At 36.6% G+C, this 25,748-nt stretch overlaps 3 protein-coding genes and 1 long non-coding RNA gene across 5 annotated transcripts in view; 1 reads left to right on the top strand and 3 right to left on the bottom strand.

Moving 5' to 3' along the window:
- Positions 1–459: 459 nt before the first annotated feature.
- LOC113093798 (uncharacterized) lies at positions 460–3,281 on the bottom strand. The gene is made up of 3 exons (XR_003287910.1): positions 3,117–3,281; positions 1,217–1,284; positions 460–544 (listed from the first exon to the last, which is right to left on the bottom strand). It is a non-coding gene; the product is annotated as an uncharacterized LOC113093798 (long non-coding RNA).
- LOC113093692 (uncharacterized) lies at positions 1,328–10,229 on the top strand. The gene is made up of 11 exons (XM_026259297.1): positions 1,328–2,141; positions 2,460–2,816; positions 3,195–5,426; positions 5,542–5,612; positions 5,780–5,838; positions 6,541–6,698; positions 6,821–6,980; positions 7,522–7,713; positions 7,950–8,171; positions 8,404–8,560; positions 10,028–10,229. Exons 1-11 carry the CDS (start codon positions 2,099–2,101, stop codon positions 10,100–10,102), a joined length of 3,726 nt encoding a protein of 1,241 aa, XP_026115082.1. The 5' UTR covers positions 1,328–2,098; the 3' UTR covers positions 10,103–10,229.
- A 976-nt stretch (positions 10,230–11,205) lies between these two features.
- LOC113093564 (voltage-dependent calcium channel gamma-3 subunit-like) lies at positions 11,206–16,977 on the bottom strand. Its single transcript, XM_026259282.1, has 4 exons — positions 16,041–16,977; positions 14,720–14,803; positions 14,177–14,317; positions 11,206–13,020 (listed from the first exon to the last, which is right to left on the bottom strand). The coding sequence occupies exons 1-4, from the start codon at positions 16,249–16,251 to the stop codon at positions 12,251–12,253; spliced, it is 1,206 nt and encodes a 401-aa protein (XP_026115067.1). The 5' UTR covers positions 16,252–16,977; the 3' UTR covers positions 11,206–12,250.
- A 2,762-nt stretch (positions 16,978–19,739) lies between these two features.
- The window catches only part of LOC113093357 (protein kinase C beta type-like), a 46,198-nt gene continuing 40,189 nt past the window's right edge, over positions 19,740–25,748 (bottom strand). The window contains exon 17 of one of the 2 annotated variants that reach the window (XM_026259223.1): positions 19,740–20,880. In XM_026259223.1, coding sequence (XP_026115008.1) covers positions 20,728–20,880 — 153 coding nt within the window. In that variant the 3' untranslated portion in view covers positions 19,740–20,727. Of the gene's footprint in view, positions 20,881–23,126; positions 25,309–25,748 lie in introns of those variants that run through there. The other variant, XM_026259188.1, reaches the window with a different exon arrangement.

Here is a 25,748-nt window from a genome sequence, read left to right as displayed (position 1 = left end):
AGTATCCAGTGAAATATATAACAGCAACATGCCCCAAAAAATAAAAAAACAGAATCAATGAGTTCCAAGATCACAAGATCCTTCATTCTAATATGCTAACATTCTAATATTTGTTGGTCAAGAAATATATTATTATCAATGTTGAAAACTGTTCTACTGCTTAATATTTTTGTAGAAAGTGTGATGCATTTTTCTCAGGATATTTAGATGAATAGAGGGTTTAAAACTGGGGCATCTCTGGCCTAATGGTTAGAGAGTTGGACTTGTACCCTGAAGGTTGCAGGTTCGAGTCTTGGTGCTGGCAGGAGTTGGGGGAGGAGGTTAACGAACAGCGCTCTCTTCCACCCTCAATACCCATGGCTGAAGTGCCCTTGAGCAAGGCACTGAACCCCCAGTTGCTCCCCAGGTGCTGGATCTATAGCTGCCCACTGCTCCTGGTGTGTGTTCACTTCTCACTGTCTCACTGCTGTGTGTGTGCACTTGGATGGGTTGAGCACCAATTCCGAATATGGGTTACCATACTTGGCTAATGTCACGACTTTCACTAAAATGAAATAAATATATTTTGTTATAAATGTATGTCACTTTTGATCAATGGAATATGTTCTGAATAAAAGAAAAATTAAGAAAAACTTATATTTAGGATTGGCTGTATTTGGTTTGTTACAGCACTGCCTACAAGAAAGACTTTTCCATAGTTGGAGCCAAAAGAGTTTATCAGGTTATATTTGGAAACAGTTCTTAATCTTTATCCCCTGAATTTAACGCTAACAAAACTAATACAATCTTCCAATATAACCTTTGAATGACATCAAATAACATTAGGCTGTTGACATTTATTGCAGTGTGGGCTTAAAATAGTGATACGTTGACATTTTTGTTCACATTTGAACATGGATTCCTTTAATGCCATTTCTAAAGTTTGCTGTATATCCTTCAAAATCTGAAATACATGAAATATTACACAGTCAAATAATCTGCCTGTGAAGCAAAATTCAGTGAGAATTAATGTACATCAAAATTTAGGATTCCAGCAAAACTATTAGATGAGAGAAGAACTTGGTTGATGTTATGTTCAAAAGGGTTTAGATTTAAAATGCACTCCTATATTATGGACTTAAATAAGCCAGTGTTTCCTTTTCAGGTGTAATAAATCCTTTGCCCTCCCTCTGTGTTTATGTGTGTGTTAGTATGTCAGTGTACTTCTGCAACGTACCTCTTGCTGTGATGATGAGAAGGGACGCTTCAGGCATTTCTTTTGTGTGTTTGTGAATGTCAGGATTTCTGTGCATTAGGAAAAGGTTAGGCAAAGTTTTAAATGAAGTGAAAGCTTAATTTGAAATGAAATTATGAAATTTAAAATGAAACGTTTTAGTTTTATTTAATGTCAGAATAACTTTTTAGTTTTTACTTGGCTTCACAAATACAACTCCAAGGGAGAAACTGGTTTGGCCTTGAAGGACTGTCTAAAAATCGGAGCCATTTAACCTATCCTCACATAAACTGTGGTAGGATATTGCTTGGTTTATTTGCATTCGATGCCCAAGTGCTGTCTAAAAAAGTATTGATTTTGAGACACAGACACTGTGCTAGCGATCTCTGAATGACCTTCTATGTTAATCTATTTTCTAGTCGGAATTGACAGCACAAGCTTGTCAGGGGAGCGCAAACAAACACTCTCTCTGTTTTCTCTCACACAAACAACCCAGGCTATTAACCTAATCAGGGAATCTCCTCTGTCCCCTTAACTTTAAACCGCTTCCGTCCCATTTTCCCTGTTAAAAAGATGCCTAATCGTAATCATATGTCTGCGCAGACCCTTCTCGTGCCTGTAAGCGAGCTCGCGCGCTCACAGCAACGCACATGCACGCGCGAAACCCACAAAGTGAGCTGCGGTCGGTTTCTACGACGGACAGAAGGATGAACTTAACTCTTCTATAAAGGTCTTAAAAAAATAAAGAAACCTGATATTAATCGTCGTTACAGATACTTTTAAATAGTATAAGTATTGTTTACATCATATTTTAGGGTTGTTGAATATTCTTTATGGAATTAACTGTGAGAACGGATACCTTCCTGGAATGTTTTGGCTCTCAAAATGCGTCGTTTTGTGTATCTTCTCTTATTTATTTTCGCTCCAGGTAAGACGACCATTTCATTCATACGCGAAGAGATATTTGCATGCCAAACACATTATTGTGGGTTGGCCATTCTACATTCTTTAGAAGATTAGCATTTAATATAGTTTTTAAATAATTTATATTGTGATTAATCTAGACTTAAAATTGACCAGTGGGCCTAATTTTAACATGGTGCTGAATTTTACACACAAAACATAAAACTGTTAAAGTACAAAAGTAATGATACCTCCATCGTAGTGAAAATCATGACCTAACTAAAAATCTGTAATAATTCTTAATATGTGGTATTACGGTGACATTGATGGTGTTTTTCTGTAGGTAACACACTGCTGAACTTGAGGCAAGGCTGTGGAGAAAAAATTATTGGAGAGAGATCCGGCTCAATTCGTTACTCTTTACACCCAAACAGACTTTTATTTAACAGAATTACCAGCGACAGCACGGAAAAACTGTTGGACATTACCTGCACATGGATTATTGATGCACATAAAAATCAGACTTTTTGGATAGACGTCATTTCTGTCGAGGAAGGTGCTCATATTGGAATTAAATTCGGGGATGGCAATACACTGACCTATGAAAGAGAAGAGCGGGCGCAGTTCTCTGGCACTGGGAGAACCATCATTGAATTGAGCTTGAGAAGGACTGATGAAACCTTTGCCACATTACATCTGAGTAAGTCACTTAAAACAACGCCATGTTTTTAGATATGGGCCCATCTTAATAACATCTTTGGACATGCATAATTCCAATACCACACTTCCACACACGGTATGTCATAGTACAAATTCCACAACATAGAATGATTTCTGAAGAATCTTGTGACACTGAAGACTAGAGTAATGTCTGCTGAAAATTCAGGTTTGCCATCACAGAAATACATTAAATTTAAAAATAAGCTGAAATAGAATAGAATAGTTATTTTAAATTGTATAAATAAAATTAAATAATTTAAATAATATTTCATAATTTTACCGTTTTGCTGGAATCTTGTGTCTTGAATAATCTCATAATTCCAGTTTCCATTCATTTTTGTGTGTGTGTTTTTCTCAGGATGGAACACGTCAGAGGACAGTCACACTCTTGCTTTGATTCCTTACACCCGCTCTCATGCAGTGTCTCCCTCTCCAAATGTTTCAAATGATGTAACCTACACCCCTGACATTCCAGTGAGCAGCAATGCAGCCCCTAAAACACACTCTCTCAGGGGTGAGAGTATACAGCATAGCGGAGGTGTGTCTGACCTGGATGATAAGAACAGACCTCTCTTTCCGCAGGAAATCAGCAACAATGGAAAGGAAACGGCTGGAGCCTGGATCTCTGACCTTCCACTCACTGGCACACATTCATATTCTGATACACAAACCAGCTCTGCCCTTGACACACACGTGAACACGCTCGCAATGTTGTCCACCGAACCTTTTTTGGCTCAGTCTTCTACTGAAATCCAGTTACCACTGCTGTCTGTACAAACTGCACCCCGACAAGCAACAGATGTAGCTGCAACAAGTGCAATTTTAGCCACAAACGATGTTGCACACACTGAATTAGATAGAGGAAGTTCACATAACATGCACACACATGCACACAAATTGCACAAAATTAACTCCAAAACAAGTCAAAGAGGTGATCCAAGTTCATTGTTTCGGACTTCCAGCTTTATGACGGTAAATTCACATTATATTCAGCCATTCAACGAAACTTCTAAACAAAAATACTTCCTTAGAGACAGTTCTCACAAGGCTAAAGCAACCACAGTGATGGCCCCAAATAAAGATGTGTTAACAATATCAGAGAACAATTGGACGAGTCAATCTGATTCAGTTTTTTGGATTTCAAGCACAAGTTCAGATGATAAACAGCCTATATCATCAGAGACGGACAGGACGGATCGCTCTCCAAGGTCAATTAATCCAGATCAAAACATTACTGATCAAACAATCTATGATGATTCAGTACTTACTACTAGTGCGCCTACAACGGTATCAAAGTTTCCAGATGTTAATCAAACCAACACATTAGCAATTTCTGATAGTGACCTGGCTGAATACTCGGGTTACTCCACGTCTCCAAGTGAGCCACCAATAAATGTTACCAGTGAGAATGAGCCAGCCACATCAGACGAGTTCATGCACACTTCACGGAACACACTTGCAACTCCAACTATAACTTCTCTGGAAGCATCAACCACCCACCTGTCACACACCATCCAAATTCAGCAAGATACAAGCACCCAAGAAATCAGCTCTGCATCTTTGTCAATCTCTTACCGGACTTCACATAACAATAACAAAACCAGTGCCTTCACCACGTTCCCAAACACAATCCCTCCAGACCTGACCCCTACTAAGAGTCCTAGCACACCAGAAGGGGACAAGGGTCTACTACCATCCGAAAGTTATTGCCTCGGTCTTGCATGCACCCCGTATTTACCATCTACAGTGAGAGGCAAACAAGAAATCCCCATCACCAGCTCCCCATCTATCTCTTTGTCCAGTCCTCAGATGAGCCCTAATGTGACTTCTGACCTCATGGTGGAAGATAGCACTACACTGAGATTTGAGAACCGCACTGATTTAAAGGAATCTGGTGTGTCCCCATCACAAGTCCAGAATACCAACACAAAATCAAGTTTGCATACTGAATCCCCTATTTACACATCTACACCCCAGTATTCACCTCCATCTTCTGAAAACACACAGAGCAATGTAGGATTTTCCGATATAAGTGATATAGTTGAGATTAGTAGTGGTAGAAGTTATCTGAGTCCTACTCAGACTAGTGCGACAAGGTCAGAGATGACTATTGGCTTATCTCCTTTTAATGATATACATACTGGATCAACAGAAATCAGTAATGGCTTTACTGCCCACACTACTGTCACATTGAGGACTTCATCTGACATCACAACTCCTTACATCTCAAAGGCCAGTACAGCTGATGGTGGCATTCAAACCAGCACATCTATTAGTATGACAACTCCACATTGGAAAAGCAGTCAGACCTCTGTGGTTCTTCCACCTTCAATAACTACCCAGCAGATGAACCCACACGCTACTTTGTTCCAGGTCCAGACACACTTTCCAGTGCATAAACCAAGCACTATCAGACCTGCCCAACATATGACCACAAGATCTTATCATATTCAAACAAAAGCACACATAGTATCTACACAAGGAGTCACTCAGACAACTTGGATCCATTCTACTGCATCCAGCTTTGACAGGAAGTGGCCACATGGACGGCATTATTTTATAGTGAAGGACCAGCCAGCAACCATCAAGGGTGAGATACAAATCTGTCACATTTGCTTCTTTGAGACCTATAATTTCCAGAGATATAAACCTAAACTTTAACATTTCCTGAAAAATATCTGTGTTTCTGTTTTTTTTTTTTCTAGAGAAAACATTTCAAGTACTCTTACAGATTGTCCTGGAAAGAGATTATGTCCCTAGTATGAGGTTACATGAGGTAAATCGATTTGTATTACTTTACATACTACTATTCAAAAGTCTGTGGTTGATACATTTAAAAAGAAAATGTTTTTGAATGTTAGTGTACACATACTCATGTCTTCTGATGGTTGATGGTCATATGATTGCCATTGCAATGATCTAAATAGCCATCCATGCCTGCAGGTGGAGACATTCCTGCAGATCCTTTCTGGATTTCAGTATCAACATGTGAACTGGCACAGGTAAAACACTTTGCTGACATATACCGTATATTTGTAATTGATCTTTTTCAATATATGCATTAAAGTCACTTTTGGTTAGCTAAGAGACTAGACATTGCTGTTATTATTGATGAAATTCATCATTCAGTCAGTACTTGGGAAGAAGTTGTTGGTGCATATGAATGAATTTTTCTTTTATGTGTAATCAATCATGTCCTTAATAATTGTTTGCATTTTAAGTATGTGATCCCTAGAGAACCACAATTGAATTGCAGAGTTTGTGAGATTGTGATTTTAATGAAATGTTAATGCAAAATGAAACTAAAGATAAAACATCTTCTTTGAAAACATTATGAATAATTATATTATTATTATTATTATATAAAAAATATTATTATTATAACAATCAAAACATTACACATTTTAGGTTTCAAATCTCATGGAGTTATAAAACGTATTATGTAGTAATATTAGGTATTATATAATTTAGGTAGCTAAATCTAAAATCTACCTGAAAACCTGATCTAATATCTAAATAGATGACGTGTTAAATATATATATATATATATATATATAATGTTTTTTTTTGTTTTTTGTTTTTTTACAAATGAATTTTTTTTTACCATTACTTTTGATCAATTTAATTTGTCATTGCTGAATAAAATATTCATTTCCTTTAAAAAAAAAATAATAATTTGGTTTTGTGATGGTTGTTTTCATAAGTGGTCCAGTTCTGCAAACAGTAGTCCAGTTCCAAACAGTGGAAGCGCTGTCCTGGCTGGGAAGGGTGGAGTCTATGTTACAGCAGGCGGGGTTAAACCCACTCCCAAAGAAAGGAATATTTGTGGGTGGAGTTAGAGTGAAGAATATCACTGTGGGAGGTGAGTGTTGAACAAGATCTTAACCAGTGACAACTATCTTATAAATGTTTCACATTTAATTCTATCTGAACCAATCAGAACACCCATCATACCCTAATATGTTTTCTTTCTTTCCCTCTCAGGCTTGCAGACAGATGTTTGTGAATGGCTGTTTGAATGTCTATCTGGGTTCCAGTGTGTTTCCTCAAAGGGCAATGCCACCTGTACATCTGTGTGCCACTCTGAATACTGTAAACATCAGGGAATCTGTGTCCATCGCCTCGGGCAAAAGCCTGTCTGTCAGTAAGTTACATGTACAGTTACAAGCAGAGTAGTTTAAAATAGCAGATTTCTGACTCGCGGCATAAAACCTGGTCCTAATTGCAATGTATTTTGGTCAAGACCTGCTCATTTATACAAGAAAAAACCATAGAGTTTCCAGAAGGACTGATTAGCCCTGTAAAGCCAGACATATGAAATAATAGTTAGAAAAAAATGCAATATGGTGCAACTGCTGAAATTGTAATATTTTTTAAATGTAGGGAGCAAAACATATAATGCAATGCAATACAATGATGAATGAGAAATGAATGTTTTTCTAAAACATGATGGATAATCAAGTAAACCTAAGTTGTATCAGTCCATTAAGGGTTAACAATATAAAATGTGTTTTTTACTTCATTAAAATCATAAGATTTCACAGTAAAAAAGACAATTTTACCAGGACGTGAAGAAAAATGGTTATAAAAGCCAAGGTCTTCTTCTTGTTAAAAAAAGATTGTGTACAACAGGAAAGTTCATGTTGGTAATTTAGGGGCCTTAACCAAGCTGTCTTTTTCTGAAGGTGTCCTGTTGGGGAGGATTACTGGTTTATGGGTCAGCGTTGTGACTTCCGCATGACCCGGCTGCGTTTGGTGGGCGTGTGCTTTGGTGTACTGGTTGCTGTTGCAGCAGTCATGGCTCTTCTCTCTTATCTCACGGTGCGCCGTTTTAAAACCATGCTAATGCAAGCCAAAGTGGAACAAACACGCAGCAGGTATCACATGTTCAATCATTTAAACACACACTCTCATATACTCTCTGAAGTAGGCTGATTTTGTTATTGGAAATAGTTTGAAGGAAACTGTTGGCCAGTTAAAACAAACCATGGGTTGTGATAGTGCTTCTAAAAGCGGCACAGGGAGGGACGGGGTCAAATGATCACACGTAAAAATTCTCTTATATGTGAATTTGATTAATTTGTTACATTTTCTTTTGTTTCTGTGGACACAGTTATCGCAGATTTAATCACTTTGATGAGCTTTCGGCTCGTTTTTGGGGAAGGTCCTGGACAGGTTCTCAGGACTCGTTGGACAACCCTGCCTACACCCGCTCTGATGAGTTATTACACTTGCGAGCACTAGACCGTACCTGCTGTTACCATGATGATACTCTTTCTGTGGTATCCACATACCACGGTAGTGGAACACACCTCAACACCATCTATCCTCATGGGTAAGATATTATTATAGCATATTATTGAATCAATTATACCACAAATATCACACTACTGTTCAGACATTTGGTGTTGGTATGTTTTTTATTTTTAAGAAGAAGTCTCTTATGCTCACCATGGATGTATTTATTTGATTTAAAAAAGTTTGAACGGCAGTGTAAAAAGTACTATAGTATTACCATAATTGTGAAGTTGTTTATATTATTTTTCCATGTATGCTTGGGCTTACAGTTCTCAGTATGGTTGGGATCTCAGCAACTGCAGCTTGGCGGATGGTGTGGTGGATTCTGGGAAGGCTAGTGACCTGTCAGTCTGTAGCTGGCCGATCGAGCCGATTCAGTGGACACCATTCCCTTTGCTGCAGCAGCTCAACAGGAATACCACCACGGTAAGACATACCCAAAAGTCTCTGGGCTTCATTTGTAAAATGTTGTGTATAAACTGTCCTACATTTGATCTTAAGAGCATTTATCAAATCTGAGTAAGAAACTCTCTTTCAAATGTGAAATTCAGAAATCGCAAATGATCTTGAAATTGTGCGCAGCTAAATGATATCAGATCGCTGCCTTGTAAACATCACCTAATTAATGTCATTGACATATAATAAAGTACAAGTCAACGTCCCAATCGTTTACTTGAGAATTATAAGCGGCAAGAATTGCTTAGTTTTCCAGATACCTGCAGTACTCCAACTCTCTGCCACAAGGAAAAGTGTCTACATCTGCTTAGACCCTGACATGGCATTAAACAATTTTCCATGTCAAACTATTCATATTTTTGTAAATATGAATATTAGCGTGTATTTTAGGGAACACACACTCTAGATCACATCTGTGTGTACACACGTTTTATAAATGAGGCCCTCTATATCTATATTCTTGTAACTGATTAAAGGGGTCATATGATGCTTTTTTAAAGATCATTATTTTGTGTATTTGGTGTAATTAAATATGTTGACATGCTTTAATGCTCAAAAAACACATTCTTTTTCAAATACTGTACATTATTGTTGGTCCTCTATGCCCCGCCACTCTCAAACGAGTCATTTCTACAAAGTCCTTCCTTCCGGCAAGCGCAGTCTGCTCTGATTGGCCAAGTGACCCAGTGCATTGTGATTGGCCGAACACCACAAGCATTCATCAGAAATGTAATGCCCCTTTCCATAATCAGGATGTTAATCTATAAAAGTAAATTTAAAGACAGTTAATAATGTCCTTAGTTTTACCATCAGTTCAAGCCGAAAGGGGAACAGAGTCGATTAAGACAGCTGACTCCACTGTGTGACCCTGTCTCTCTCTCTCTCTCTCTCTCTCTCTCTCTCTCTCTCTCTCTCTCTCTCTCTCTGTCACACACGCAATGCGCAAAACTTGAACATTTGAACATTCAATAGCAAATACTTAACCTAATAACAAAACATACTTACAGTAGCTGATTCAGAAGCACCAGATTGTCGTAGCAAAATCAGAATTACCCCCTCTCCTAGGTTCACGAAATGGTCGTGCATAAAATGTTTTACTGTTCTGGTATAAGTAATCTTAAAGATTCCTAAAATACATCTACTTTTCGGAAGGCCAAATAAAGTGTTTTTGCTTTCACTTAGATACACACAGCACCTCACTGACATGGCTGCTTCAACACTAACTGCGTTTACTGAAACCATGCCTTCTTTCTTTCTGTGAACATTTGTTAGGCATTACCGTTATGGGGGGCGTGGCAGAGTCTTAACTTTGATAAAGAATATCTCTTTGGATTTGGGACTTTAGACTTTACAGATCTTCTTAAGGCACCAAGACCTTGTAAAAATTGAAATCGCACCATATCACCCCTTAAACACATAACTGTTCTTCATGTCCAGGTGAAAGTGTCTCGTCCTCGCTCTTACTGTGAAGGCATGGAACTTGTGGATTTAGAGAAGAGTTGGACAGCTTAATGGACCCTCTTAGAAAACCTGACAGGCTCTGGCCAAGTGTGAGAATATTTCATCTGTTTAAGGAAGACCATTGTTGTGCCAAACATACATACAGCCAATCTAATAAAATCTCTTTTAACTGGAAAAAGACTTTTTACCAGTGTACACTATCATTTGAACAGTTTAGTGATTATTTATTTATTTATTATTATTGCAAATTAATACTTAAAGGTGATATAGGTGATTGTCTTCAGAAAATGTTTTTGTTATACTAGTTGAAAGTCTCTTCATATCCCAATAGCAATCATTAAGTTAATTGGTTTAAATTTATTTATTTGTATTTATATATTCTGTGAAAGGCGTAGGACCAAGAAATGTACGTTCAATCAAAACGCTCTGTCCGAGCATTGTCAATGTATGTATCTGCATATCTCTGCGCACCCTGTTCAACAACCCGGTCTTCCTTCTTGGTATTGTAGTACTCTTGCTGGTTAATTACACGTGACGTAGCCAAGCGGTTCCCAATTCCAGGGTTCCCAATTCCAGTGCTCCCAATTCCAGTGCTCGTGCACATATTTTGCATGTCCCACTTAATTAAAACCCCCGATTCAAATTACCAACTCGTTAGATGTGAGCTACGTGAATGAACTGTGTTCCGATCATATGATCCGTACACTGTGTTCATTGCTTCCTACTCCCTGAGCAGGGATTTACTTCACTTCGGAACATGGACTGGAATTGGGAACCACTGATGTAGCTTATTGTAGAAGGTTGTCTCTGGTATTCTGGTCTGTGAGCATAAATGCATTTAGGGGACGTGGATTTGGACAGCGATTGCAGGGAGGGTGGGATGTTGCTTTCAGTGCAATCAGGCTAAATTGCACTATTTGCACTTTAATTATTAATTAATAAGGGGGCAATCGTGGCCTAATGCTCAGAGAGTCTGACTTGTAACCCAAAGGTTGCAGGTTCAAATCTCAAGTCCAGCAGGGATTATAGGTGGGGGAAGCACTGAGCCCCCATCTGATCCTCGAGTGCTGCATTGGCTGTCCGCTGCTCCGTGTGTGTGTGTTTGTTCAGTTCTCACTACTGTGTGTGTGTGCAGATCAAAAAAAATTTTTTCCAGGTTTCCACAAAAATATTAAGCAGCACAACTGTTTTAACATTGAAAATAATAAAAAAAAGTAGGAATTGATAGAAAATTCTATAATAATTCAGAAGGGTTTTTTGTTTGTGAATAAAAAATACTCCTGCTCTGTCTTCCAAAAATGTGACAGCAAACCTGGTGTTAGCAAAAACTAACACACCAAATAACAGAGGTAGAAAGATGCCATTTTCTGACTGGGTAACAAGTTAACAAGAGGTCAAGGCTCAGTCCCGTGACCCAGACACTAATGTCACCATCCTGTTCTGCATTGAGTCTAAACACAAACCACTTAACCCTGTTGCCCCAGGCCATCTGTCCTATCAATCGTTTTGTCAGTTAATTTTTATTAAGATTATTTGTTAAATCACCAAATCCAATAGAGCACATAAAATGTACAGTAAGGACTAAATGCAAATTGCTACAATAGGACCATGACAATTTCTCTTTTGAGGTAAATAATAACTTGCAATAATTGTTACCATATATTGGCACACATTGAAAGCTTAACAATACTAGTTTGTATGTATTTGCTTTCACAAAAGGAAAGGAACACAATGAGCCAAAACCATATATCACACCATAAAAAAAATAAGTTTTAGTACTGTCTGGAATTAACTTATTTGCTGATGAAAGTGACATGACGTGAAGGCCAAGTATGGAAACCCATACTTGGAATTTGTGCTTTGCATTTAAACCATCCAAGTGCACACACACAGCAGTGAGTAGTGAACACACACACACACACACACACACACTGTGGATACACACCCGGGGCAGTGGGCACTGGCAGCCATGTTTGCTGCAAGGCCAAGGGAGCCATAGGGGGTTCGGTGTTTTCGTGGGTGTTGAGTGTGAATTAACACACTGTTTATTTACTCCCCCCACTCACAATTCTTCTCATAAGGATCTAGAAATGACGGATGAACCAATTTCATATTTACCAGTTCTCAGAAGCGGAAGTCTTTTCTTGTTCCCATTTACTTTTTTAGCAGATATAATCTTCACTCAGACCTGTCTTTGTTTTACACCGGAGTTGTTTTTCTTGTCACAGTACCACTTTGAGATATATATGAGGACTCTTTTACATCGTTTTGCACATGTGAATTCTCATTCCCAGAACTCTGCTCATGCACTGGGCTTTTACTAGGATTTACTAAGTTTAATTTATAATTCTGCGACGGCACGACTCCATTTTCCGGTTTGACTGAATTTTGTCCATGTGCCTTTGCAAACACAAAACTTTTCTCGGTGCGCAACGAGTTCTGTATGCGCGGAAGCTCTCTTTCCGACTTCACCGAGTTCTGCGTGGTGTAAACATGAGGATTTGCAAAGTTGTTATTAGTGATGACGGCGTTATGAAAATGTGCAAAACCATGGCCAGAGCCTATGGAGTTGTGCGCGAGCGCGTGCGTAGCTGTTGGTGGTCCGCGTCCCAGAGCGTAAAGCTGGAGGTCGTTTCCGTGACGGGCCGGAGAAGGTTCGCGAGACCGGGAGTCTGACGAGCGGCTTTGACTCTGCCTCCAGCGGTAGCGGGAACGGTAGCTGGTCGAGCGCCGATGCTGCAGGGAATGTGTGCTGCTTTGGAGTGATCGTTGTGAGCGCGCTCTCAACACACGGTGTGTATCAATGAACAGGTGCACGGTCAGGACGCCTACAGTCTCCGCTATGATGAAGGAAAGAGCGCCGCAGTAGAAGCTCCAGCCGTACCAGTGACTGCGCTTGGATTCGCTCTGGTTGGGGTCGCCAGCGTTGGATGAGATGTACACTATAATGCCAATGATGTTGCTGAGACCTAAAAAAAAAAAAAAAAAAAGAAGTCTCGTAGGGTTTCCTCCGAATAAAACGTGCATCCTATGGAATCTTATGTAAATTATATAGCCTTAACATTGCTTTTTTAATTATACAAATGCAAAAAATGAGTATTCAGGCTATTTTCCAACTCGTTGACAAAATTTGTCTTCAATTTCATTTTCCAGAATCATGAAGTTGCCAAAGTCACCAAACAGAATACTTTATCTTGGCACCAATTCTGTAGTTTTGTATATGAACCATTGCCGGTATCTTTGAATGGAGCCCCTTTTATGCCACATAAAAAAGTCTAAATTATGCGATACCATACCAAGTTATAATTATGACATAAAAAGTCCTATACAAATTTGTCAATGTCAATTTCAACATTTCATTTCAAGAATTTATTTTCAAATAATGTTTACTTTCTATCACATAATTGGGACTTACATAATTGTACATATTTCTTAGAAAAAAACAAGACATAGTTATGACATAAGAAGTCTATTTTGAGATACTAAGTTATAATTATGAAATTAAAAGTTTGTTTATTATGACTACAAAGTCAACATTTTGAAATAAAAAGGACAAGTATGGGGGAAATTGTTGGAAAATATGGGAAACTAATCATAACCATGACATTAAAGGTCAAAATTATAACATAAAAGTAAAAAAAGAATGACAACATTTATATCATGATTTCAACCCATTATTAACTTTTTGTAATGATTATGACATTTATCTAATATTTTTTTGGCACAATCTTAACTTTTTCTTATAATTTCCTCTTTCTGACATAATTCAGCTTTTTTATCTCATAGGCCATAAATTTGACTCTTTGTGTTCTAATTATGACTTCTTTTGTCATAAATATGATTTACTAAAGCATGATTACATCCATTTCATTTTCTTAAGAAAAGTTAATAAATGTTGTTACAGTGCCACCTACTGGTAAAGACTAAAACGTTACAAATAATGTAAAATCTGCTTTGCTATGATCAAACAAGTTTACTCAACCTTATACTGGGCAGCTACTCAAGTGCTTCACCCTGTGACTGCTGTTTGCAGATAATTAATGATTCATTAATGATACATTTGAAAACATCTATGGTACATAGCCATTTAAATAATCAGGTAAAAGTCTATGTGCAGGGACATACCAGCTGAGACAAAAAAGATGCCTGCACACAGGATGACGTTGTGTCGGCTTTTGTAGAACTCACTGGCGGCTACACACACTCCACCAATGAACAGCAGTCCCACACTCATTATAGGGAAAAGACTAGAGGCGCGCACAGCACCTGTCACACAAACACAGCAAAACATTACAACTAATCTCTAATAGTTTAGTCTGTAAATAAGTGTCTCTGATATAAAGTAATTTGCTGGGATTTATCTAAGTATGTATATGTATATATCTCTACAAAACCAAATAGCAGCAATATTTTCTAAACAAATATTTTTCAAATATTCTTTTACAGTTTATATTATATACTCCAATACTCAATGACTCTCGAATGAAATTCAGTACTTTTACACACTTTTCCAAAATGCGTAGAGACCCGGTTTTAACGTGACAATAACTCTAGTAATATGGGATTAACTTGGAAACTATGGAGTTTGCAAGTGCTGCTTTTCACTGTGAGTTAAAAATATTTATTGTGTGTGCTTGACCTGAATGTGAAACATTTGTAGATACTCACGCAGGAGATACTCTGCAGCATCTTGTTCATATTCTGCATCCTCTAGAAAATGATCAATGTTCTTACAAACCCCTTTAAATATGCCTGTAAGAAACACCAGACATGTTCACAATCACACATGCCTCAGTTAATGGCCAATGCCATTTTCCACATGATTGGACTAATGCTATCAAATCATTAACAATATCAATATTCTCCCGTCTAATTAGACATTCTCAAAACACAGACAGGCAAACACTATTTTTCTTTCAAATGGGTAACACATTTCCTCTTTCTCTAAGTGTCATTCCACATATCAAACACAATATGGGCCAGAATAACTATTATTAAAGATCTAAAGCTAAATATACAAGCTAATTAAAGTGGCATTCATTTTAAAGTGGGCTTCCATTGCTTTCTTTTGTGTTGTTGTTGTATAGTCACTACATGGGTGTGTGTGTGTGTGTGAAGTAGATGCCACAATCATGTGCATGCATCTGTATGTTTATTAGCTGTATTTCTGTTGTTTGTATAATTGATGTTATAGAGAACACCAATTGTAGAGAAAGTGTATGGTTTGTGCCAACTACCTTTCATGACTGTCTACTAAATATCTCATACACTCTCCTGCATTCACACACGTAAAGTGAACGCTGCCACTTTGATGCCCTTTTAACAGAGTGAATGCTTCATTACACTTTCCATTAAAAGAATTGACTTTGAACTGATATAGGTCAGAGAGGGTGTGACAGATGGGTCGAAACTAGAGGAACGTGTATCGTGCAAGAAAGTAAAAATAATTCAATCAATAATCAGAAAAATAAATCATCCCACAGGGTTTGATTCGCCTCCAACTTATAAGCATTTATAGTCATCTGACCAACAAGCATGAAAAAAAGTCATGTGTGGTAATGACAGCGATAGTAAGCTCATTGTAAGATATATACTATTAGAGTGAATGTTTACTATATTCACAAGCAATTCAAGGTAGGCCTATTTTAAAGATGAAAAATAACAACAACAAACACATGGTAAAACTATTGTTCAAAGAAAACGATTGCAAGGCAATTTTGTATACCTTTTTGTAAAATAGCTATTTTTACCTAATTTAACCCATAAAAAAGTTTTCTTAGAATGAATTAATGTATTTAGGTTGATTTGGTAATGTTATAGCCTATTTTTGAATACTTTGTTAATTGAAATGTTTAGGTTTACATTATCATTTTTATCCCAGTAACATTAAATCTCAACCAAGTGAGAAGGCCATTTTAGAACATTTATGTCATTTATTTCATTAATTCATAGTATATTTTCTTATATATATATAGTTCATATATAATACCTTCCATGCAGCACTGTCTCCAGAGCCCCGAGTGCGTGAGAACCTCTTCATTCTTTCGGTTGGTGTCATTGTCGTTGACGCTTTTGGTCCTGCAGACTCCACGCGAGTACAGCCAGTAGTCGGTGCCCACCGCGATGGTCATCAGGCTGAAGGCTGCGAAAGCCCCCGCCGTGGTGAGGAGCATCTGCACTCCACGGTTACACACCTTCATCCTGGCATCAGTGTACAATCAGGCCCACGAGCGGCTTATCCACATGGAAATGCATTGGTGTTGATGAACTCTCACGTGTTAGCGACCTTGTCAGTGAAGTTTGCGAGAAGTTTTGGCGCGCGTTCTTCATGCCGTGCGCTTTCACGCGTAAAGTAAGAGCGATTGGGGTCTATCTCCTTCATGAAAGTAAATCCTCATTTCAACGCTCCAAACTTACCTTATACATCAAAAATCAACTCCAAGCAAAACTTTCTCCCAGAAGTCATTGCGGTGAATTCAGGTTTTCTCGTTATTCCTTCTGATAAGACCAGTATGCCCATGACTGATCTGGGTGCATTCCGACAGATCATGGTGAGGTGGATTTGATTGAGGCTCTGATGGATCTCTGCTCCTCACTGTGGATGTAAATCACCGCCTCTCACTTTGCGCTCGATAGTGTAGTGATCAGCACAGATAAACTTACGCAACACAACATTGTGTTAAATAACAAATTTGTCATTTTCATAAGGTCGTTTACAAATACTCAGAAGCGGAAGTGACAATATCCATGACAATATAAATGGGACACTGACTGTTGCTATTATGACATATATGTGTTTTTTTTTGTGCATATAAAATGTAAAATGAACAGTGTAAAGTCTAAATGTACCCTATGTTTCATAATCTACAGTTCCTGCTTTATATAATACTTTGATTCTCAGGGAACTGTTTGTATCCGAGTGACTTACTGCAATGACTGATACATTATATTTAACAGGAAAAACACAGTTGCTATATTTACATTTAGAAAGTTAATTCAGTAGTGTGCACGGCATAATTGTCAATTATATTTTTAAGCATTTTCCCAAATCAGCATTTTAAAATTAATATGAAAATATTATCCTTTCCAGTTTGTAGTTGGTCCCCACTAAAATCAGAATCAGAAATGACAAAAACATATTTGAAATACTAGCATGAATATTACGGGAGATATGCCCCCTATGGCAGTCCAGTAATATCTGTGGCAAAGTAAAAGGGAAAGTTCACCCAAAAATTATAATTACTCCATGATTTACTCACCCTTAAGCTGTGTATATGACTTTCTTCTTTCAGATAAATACAATCAGTTATGTAAAAAATAAAATTATTATGGCAGTGAATTGGGGTGTGAAGCGACACATTTGTGTAAGAAAGATTTCCATATTTAACATTTTATAAACCGCAATTCAATGGCGATTCATGATTCCTGGAGCCACATGGAGTACATATTTTTATGATGGATCGATGCACTTTATTTTGCTTCAACCACCATTCACTGCCATTACTGCATTAGTCTAAAAGAAGAACATCATATACACCTAGGATGGCTTAAGGGTGAGTCATTTTGTTGGGTGAAATATACCTTTTTAATAGAAAAACATCCTGAAATTTTCAGGTACACATTATTCAGTTTTCTTGTGAATGGGTCAATAACCATATGGACCTTGCAACCTCACAACACAAACTTACAAAAACGATGAACACACAGTTAGGCATTTGAAAAAGCTTTAATAATACACATAGCATAAATAAATAACATGCAAAATATCTCTGCCATCACCAGCGATAGCCCTCCCCATAGCCAACCACTGCTGCTGTCTGGATGTGAATGTCATTGTTGACATGCATCTGTCTTGCATAGTATAAAACATGTTTTGGGGGGGATTGATTTTTGTACAGGAAGCCCTTTAAAGCCATGATAAAAACTGTCATTCATCATTAAAATATGATATATTAAAACATGAAACTAAAATATTGACAGGGCCAGGGGTTTACAATATTTTAACGATTTTGGAGCTCAGTTAAGTGAGGGGAATTCACTATCGTAAATATATCTGTTGTAATTACACGAGAATTTGTTGCTGCCGCAAAGCAATTCACCCTTTTTGCGGAATTTCATACCTATTCATCAAACTTACACCCCCCTCAAATGATTAAGGGGAAAATGGAAAAGAAACAGAAGCCATTTACCTTATTATATGTCAGTGAACCTTCAGAATGATTTTGAAACTGATGTTTCAAGGTAAAAAAAAAGAAAAGAAAAACTAAATACATTGTTGTTTTAAGATAACAGCTTTTCTATCCTTCTTTCCGACGTTCACATCTTTATAGTTCAGGCTACAGGTCTTTCAATAACATTTTCCTCCATATACACTATACAATAAACATTATACAAGATATTTTATACATTATCCCCATTTTCCAGTTATCACCTCAGGAAAAGCAGATACTTATCACTGTTTACATGATCACACAATGTGTTTTCGTTTGGAAGACTAGAATACTTATATTTCTATTTCATATATCTTATTACATAATAAAACGTAAATGAATAGAAATGTTCACACACCATAACCCTTATTAAGATCTATGCTACAACAGATCCAACCATTACTGACACACTTGGTTAATAAGGTAACACCGAGTTTAAGAGCAAGGGCTCTACCAGGCATGCATAGGGTAGACTAAAACTCCTTGTGGAGTCTGTTTAACACAGACACATGGCACGTTATGCTTTACTGCAGATTCTCCCACAAAAATATATGCCACATTAGGGTTTCAGTTGTTTGTTATAGTTCTTCAGCTCATAAAGTATGAATCACATTCTCTGCAGCCAGTGATATGCAACCCCAGATGCCAATTCAGTCAGCACTAACACACTTTGTCAAGGATTGCAACGGCATGCTCCTGTCATCGGGTCATGAATACAATGAAAAGAAATGCTGAGACTTAATTCTTTAAACATAGTAAAGTTTGAAAGTGCATTATAAAAGCTTCCAGTCGGTGTTTGTCTCATCATTCCGGTCGGTAAAGTCTCATCATTTTGCAAATCAGAAGTCTGCATTATCAAACGACTGCACTTTTTTGTGCTCTTAAAGATTTGTCTCTCCTAATTCATTATTCCTTTTTTCATAAGCATATTTTCATCTATTTCATGTCATTTGATGCTACAATTACTGCTTTCTGAATTAAACAGTTACAGAATGTTTATTTCTTAGACTGTTTTTAACCATAAAATAGGCATTATGCATACTTCTCTGTAAAAATCCAATTCTGCAACATAAGGGGAAAAAAATAATGAATTCTTTGATAAATCATAATTATGACACGAAAAGTCAAAATTTACATATTAAGTCATTATTGCATAAAAAGTAGACATTGAGACATTAAAAAGTCATAATTATGAGGAAAAAAGTCAAAATGACGACATAGCTCAAAATTCTGACATAAAAAGTTGAAATTGGGAGTCGACAATGAGACAAAGTAAAACTTGTAAAATTAAATAGATGAAAAGTCCTAATTATTATGTTAAAAAGTTGAAAATAGGACACAAAAAGTCCTAATTCTGACAAATATTACTTTGACTTTTAAGGTCATAATTATGAATCATGTCATAATTACTTCTTTTATCTCACAAATATTACTTAGTCATAACGAGCACAGAATTTCAAAAAATAAATAAATAAATAAAATCTCTTCAAAATCATTGTGATGCCTTCTCAAATTAGCTCATTAACTGATTTAAGACTTCTTTAATTTCAGACTTCCATTGATCTGCAATATACCTAATACACTTAATAAACCAAACGGATATGTAAAACAAAGGCAAACTATCAACATATTTCTGGGACTACTAACATGAACCGTTTTCATGTAAAAATGTTGATTTTCAAAGCTTTGTCTATGTGCTTTTGAGTTGCATGTCAGTTCTAAATCAAGCCTGGTGGCCTATGTATTTCCTTCAAGTTATCATAAATAATGCATTTTTAAGAGAATCTCATGAAAAGAAGCCACAATGCTGAGAGAAAACTAAATGCCACATGAATGTCATTATTTTACTATTTTGCTGTAATGCTAATTCTAATGCAAGCTTGTGCTGAAATCTCAGACCACGCCGGAAGATAGCAACCATTTATGTGAACATTTAGCAATATATTCTTGAGGATATTTTCTTATCTAACCACTTACTCATGCACAGGAACTTGACTTTGAATTGATACCAAAATACCTTACTAATTTAAACCAGATTTTAACTTCAAAGTTGCGTAAGGCTTAATTAGCTCTGGAAAAAGCCATTAGTGCTGCATGTTTTTAGGCTAATTCATTTAGAAATGAGGGGCTGCTGGAAAAAGCTGACTGAGTATATGGAGAGAATGTGTAAAGAAAGAGCTAGGATAATTCTCATGGAGATGAAAAGACAAGACATTCTCATGGAGACTATGAATACACTCTTATAACCGTTCTCTCTCCTCTGTTGATTTCAAATCAGAGTTTCTGAGGCTTTGGTTGTGACTGAGTCTAATCCTGATTTGGTTCTGTATGATCCTTCTGAGTTTGCGACTTTTTAAGTGGAGAGAGAGGACAACCAAGATACACAGGGACAAGATAATGCTTTCTGGGTAATAAAAGTGCCTTCTGCTCTCATACCTGAATGGAGCAATCGTTTTGAATTTGCTGTTAAACCTGAATGACAAACTCAGGGTTGGTGTAGGAGAAACCTTGGAATTCATTTTGGTCCAGATTCATAATGAAGAGTTTATCCGTTGGTGTCAGCTCAACCACCATCTTGGTAAACTCCTTGTCGAAATTACCTGTGTCACGTTGATTTTTCTGAAAGAACAAAAAAGGAAGAGAGTTATGAATATGAGGGTAACCTGAATGCAAGGTAAAAGATTAAGTTTCTTAACCATTTACACATTTTTTTTTAAAAAAATGATGTGTTTTACCATTTCGTAACAATATAATACAGTAGGGCTCTACGTTAACATTAAAAAAACCTACCGTTCAAAAATGTTGGGTTGGTAAGATTTAAAAAAGCTTTTTATCAAAAATACAGTAAAACATTTTTTTAAAATATATATATATATTACAGGTAAAATTATTTTCTATTTGAATATGTTTTAAATTTGTATTTATTAATGTAACTACAAAGCTAAAATACAGATTGGTCAATGTTGTAAAAAGTACAATATTATACCATACAAAAATATGTATTTACAAAATGGCTTTTTTTTAAACATCACTAACATCTTAAAACTTTTCCATATATATATTTAGCATGTTGCATTATGTATCACTTGTGCTAGACAATAATTCTAGTAGAAATGCAGTTAAAATTAGGTTTCAAATTCAACATAAAATATCAATTTGCAACCTTTTTTATTTTTACAATGCTATGTGTTTTTGAGATAATCATGATAATCAACAAGAAAAAACTGTCCATCAGAAATTGCATGAAAACTGTAAATCCAACAGCCCACAAGGCCTTCGTGATATCAGTCATTTCAGATGTGAAGCAATTTGATGATGGATTAGAAAAGCACTTTGGAAAAATATAACCAGAAACAAGTATTTAAAAAAGCAAATAAGGTTCTATTGTGATTTTATGTTGACTTTAAGGCAAATGTCTGTCATTTTAATCACATACAAACGGTGAGTTAACACACACACACACACACAAAACATCACAGAGCATAACTAGAAGTCAGAAACAGCGAAAAAGACCAAGAGGAAGCTGTAAAGAGGAACCCACAGCTTGAAGTTACACCAGAATCAAAAACTCAAGACAAAAGGGTTTAAAAGAACTACATGTTTTGATTGCCATTCTGGAAGAGGCTGAATTAAACCACAAATAACATTGAGGGACAATACAGAGCAGAGCAGACTGGACCATAAACATCTAAAACACACCCATCAGAATGAGATGGACGTTCGGACATTAAAGTCCAACCACCAACTGCAGACAAACAGCTCAAAGTTCTGCTAAACACACAAACCAGGAACAGAGAGACAGCAAAGGCCTTTTCATTCAAGACAAAGTCCTACCTTCTGCTAGAGGCCCAAACCAGCTCAAGAATAAGGGCCCTGGAGAGAAGTACCTCTTGAGAGTCAGGTCCCTGTACCTACTCAATAACTGCTCCATCATGTCCTCATGACCCAGAAGACCCACAGTTTGATCACACAAGCAAAACACTCCTTTTGGATGATTGGTATTGGTTACATTATAATAATAAAACATATGTCTGAGTTCAAAAGTTGGTTGATAGCTGCTTATTTTTGAATTACATGAATTGTGGAGATGTATTTTTTTTTAGTAACTTTTCAAATAAATAACACTATCGATATTTAGGGTTCAAAAACTATTCCCTGCTGGTTTGTAGCTGGTAGCCTGATTATCTTCTATATACTCAAAATGCATTATTATACTACCATTAAAAAGTTTGGGGTCATTAAGTTTTTGTTTATGAATTAATATTTTATTTGGTAGGATGCATTAAATTGATCAAAAGTGAAGAAACCAGAAGAACTGTGGGAATATATGTCCAGGACACTTTAAACAACCTACCTGCACAATGTGGAAGAGTACCTATCTATTTATGACATCATTTTCTTCAAGCATACTCATGACATTGCCACAGTTCTTCTGGATTGAGTCTGTCTCAGTTTCTTCATGTTATTCCAGACAGACTGATTGATGATAATGAGATCAGATCTCTGTGTGGAGCACTGGCTACTGTCAGACTCCTTGTGCAAACAAAAATCTCACTGGATTATTACAATTAATGGCAAAAATAATGTTTGCAAATGTAAACTGATACTTCACTGACACACTACAGCAAAAGATATAAAATAACTGGTTTAAAACCATTTTTTGGTTGGTGAAAATAATGGCCTAAGACTTTCGCCCAGTACTGTATATTTACCAGAAAAGCAGCTGTGTAAATGAAATGAAATACTGTCATCTAGAAATTACAGTACATATGAACTATATTTAACTAGTCCTAAAATATCAGTATTCAGAGACTACATTTCGGCACTGTTTGTGTATGCAAGCATAAACAAAGAGAAGGAAAATATACAGAAATCATTCATTTATTCCAAATACATATTCATATATTTTCCTCTGTAAAACAGTCTGTCCACAGTTTCACAGTAATGTGATCAAAACACTTCCAGGCACAGGTAACAAGTCAAAAAAGAAAAAAGAAAAAATCATACATCACAGATTTGGCAGATTAATGTCATAAAAAGATATGTTCCTCGTAAGTAGTTACATCATCATCATATCTGGAATTCAGTTGTTGTAGTCATATCACTATCATTTCCAGTTAGTTTAAGGATGTGGTTATGCTTATCCAAGCAGCACTGGTGGGAAAACAACATGCTGCATGACCAGTTCCTAAACTTTAATCTCTGACTTGGCACAGTTTCACATGTACGACACCCAAACGAAAAAAGAAAAAGTACTAAAATGCGGTGACCCAATAAACATCCTGATCAATAAACCGTAGTCTATGGTGGATGGTTTATGCTTGTGCGAGTGTGTGAGCGGGACACAGAAAGATTTGGCAGCTATATTTGATATTAATAAAGATATGTTTCATCAGAGACAATGAGTCAATGACCTCTTAAAGGGATAGTTCACCCAAAAATCTAAATTTGATGTTTATCTGCTTACCCCCAGGGTATCTGAGATGTAGATGACTTTGTTTCTTCAGTAGAACATTAATTATGATTTTTAACTCCAGCCGTTGCAGTCTCTCAGTCGTACAATGGATGGCAATGGTAACAGAATCTATGAGAGTAAAAAAGACAAACCCAAATTAAACCCTATGGCTCATGATGATAGATTGATATGTAAAGACACTAAAAGGTCGGTCTGTGCAAAAACTCAACAGTATTTATAACGGTTTTTTTAACCTCAGATTCACGCTGTGTCTGAACTGTTAGAACTTTTGTGAATGCACTTCTGAGCAGCAGGTCCCTGAGAGATATCATCTTCTTCTACTTGCTTTATGGCGGATCGCAGACTTATAAGTGCATTACCGCCACCTATCTCTCAAGTGGACCATTGTCACTCCTAATTGAGATTGTAGATAGAGTGTCTATGGTCCATTTGAGAGATAGGTGGCGGTAATGCACTTATAAGTCTGCGATCTGCCATAAAGCAAGCAAGAAGAAGAATATGTCTCACACGCTTGCTGCTAACAGTTCAGACATTGCGCCAATCAAAGGTAAAAAAAAAACTATGAATACTGTTCAGTTTCTTGCACAGACCGATCGTTTTGTGTCTTTACACATCAATCTATCATCTTGAGCCGCAGGGTTTAATTTGGATTTGTCTGTGCATGTTTTTTTTTTTATTCTCATAGATTCTGTTACCATTGCCATCCATTGTACGAGAGACTGCAACGGCTGAAGTCATAATTAGTGTTTTACTGAAGAAACAAAGTCACTTACATCTTGGATGCCCTGAGGGTAAGCAGATGCATTTTTGGATGAACTATCCCTTTAAAACCTCTAGGGCATGTGTAGGTAACATTTCACCCCAAAATGAAAACAAAAATGATAGGAAACATTTATAATAAATAAAATTAAGCATATTTTTAAAACCATTACAATGTTTCTGCATTGAGACATTATCATATTTTTCGTCTGATTCTCAGTAAATTGTCATTATAGTATTGTAATTATGACAATAATGTCAGTAAAAAAAAAATAAAAATCTACATTTATTTTATTATTATTATTAAGGGGTGAAATGTGACCAGGACACTTGATTTATCCAGAAACTCTTGTTTTTGTTGTTGTTGTTGATTTTTTTAAAACCAATAACAACACAGTCTATGATATAACAAGAATCAAATAGTGAAAATCTCGCAAAGCTGTGTCTCTTTAGAGGTTAATTCACAAAGTTAGTCAATCTCTTTCCTAGATCCTTTTAATCAAATAAGAAATAGTAAACAGAAAGGAACAATCTGGATTGAAATTACCTCCATTCCTCCACCAATCTGGTTGAACTCTCTTATTGGCTCATCCAGGCTATGTGATTTCAAGACGTGTAATCTTATTGGTCCCTATTTTGAGTTTGGCTAAAACTGGCTACTTGGATTTCACAGATGCAAAATTTGTATTAATGAACGAGAAGCCCTGAAATTCTTCTTGGTCCAGGTTTTGAATCACTTCTTGGTCAGGAGGGGTCAGGACGGGAGGATGGCGGGTGAAAAAATTATCAAAGTTCTCTGCGTCTCGACCGCACTGTAGAGAAGACGAGAGAAGAGAGATATGGGATGGGAAAATGATGGTATGCCATGAGCAAACAAACAAGGAGTTAATGACAAATGAAAGCCTCAAATATGAAAAAAAAAAAAAAATCTAAATTGTGTTAATAGTAACAGTAATGACAGAAAATGATGAGCACATACCTATATTGCATAACTAAAATACGTGCACATATTGGGAGTAGGGCTTGGCGATATGGCCAAAATAATTTTCACAAATATTGATAGTTATTGCGATAAATTTTAAATCTTTGTTTTTGTACAGACCTTCAACTGTGGTTTTAACTACTCTTTATGGTCAGAACATGACAAACACCACATTTTTTTAATTCTTTACACTTTCCCAGTCATTTTTCCTTAACAAATTAAATATCATAATAAAAAAATTATTTCTTAGATTCTGCATGTTCTAATGAA

This window comes from Carassius auratus, chromosome 1, assembly GCF_003368295.1.
Source record: "Carassius auratus strain Wakin chromosome 1, ASM336829v1, whole genome shotgun sequence".
Taxonomy (NCBI): Eukaryota; Metazoa; Chordata; class Actinopteri; order Cypriniformes; family Cyprinidae; genus Carassius; species Carassius auratus.
The sequence above is the reverse complement of the archived record's forward strand: the minus strand, read 5'-3'. Positions and strand labels throughout refer to the sequence as shown.

What these genes read in the sequence shown, in the direction of transcription:
- LOC113093564 (XM_026259282.1), bottom strand. Translation starts at nt 16,251, where the DNA reads ATGAAGGTGTGTAACCGTGGAGTGCAGATGCTCCTCACCACGGCGGGG. An exon ending in GAGACAGTGCTGCATGGAAG is followed by an intron (nt 14,804 to 16,040) that starts GTATTATATATG and finishes TGTTTCTTACAG; the next exon opens with GCATATTTAAAGGGGTTTGT. An exon ending in CATCTTTTTTGTCTCAGCTG is followed by an intron (nt 13,021 to 14,176) that starts GTATGTCCCTGC and finishes TTTTTTTTTTAG; the next exon opens with GTCTCAGCAACATCATTGGC.
- LOC113093692 (XM_026259297.1), top strand. Translation starts at nt 2,099, where the DNA reads ATGCGTCGTTTTGTGTATCTTCTCTTATTTATTTTCGCTCCAG. An exon ending in CCAGCCAGCAACCATCAAGG is followed by an intron (nt 5,427 to 5,541) that starts GTGAGATACAAA and finishes TTTTTTTTCTAG; the next exon opens with AGAAAACATTTCAAGTACTC. An exon ending in GTGGAACAAACACGCAGCAG is followed by an intron (nt 7,714 to 7,949) that starts GTATCACATGTT and finishes CTGTGGACACAG; the next exon opens with TTATCGCAGATTTAATCACT.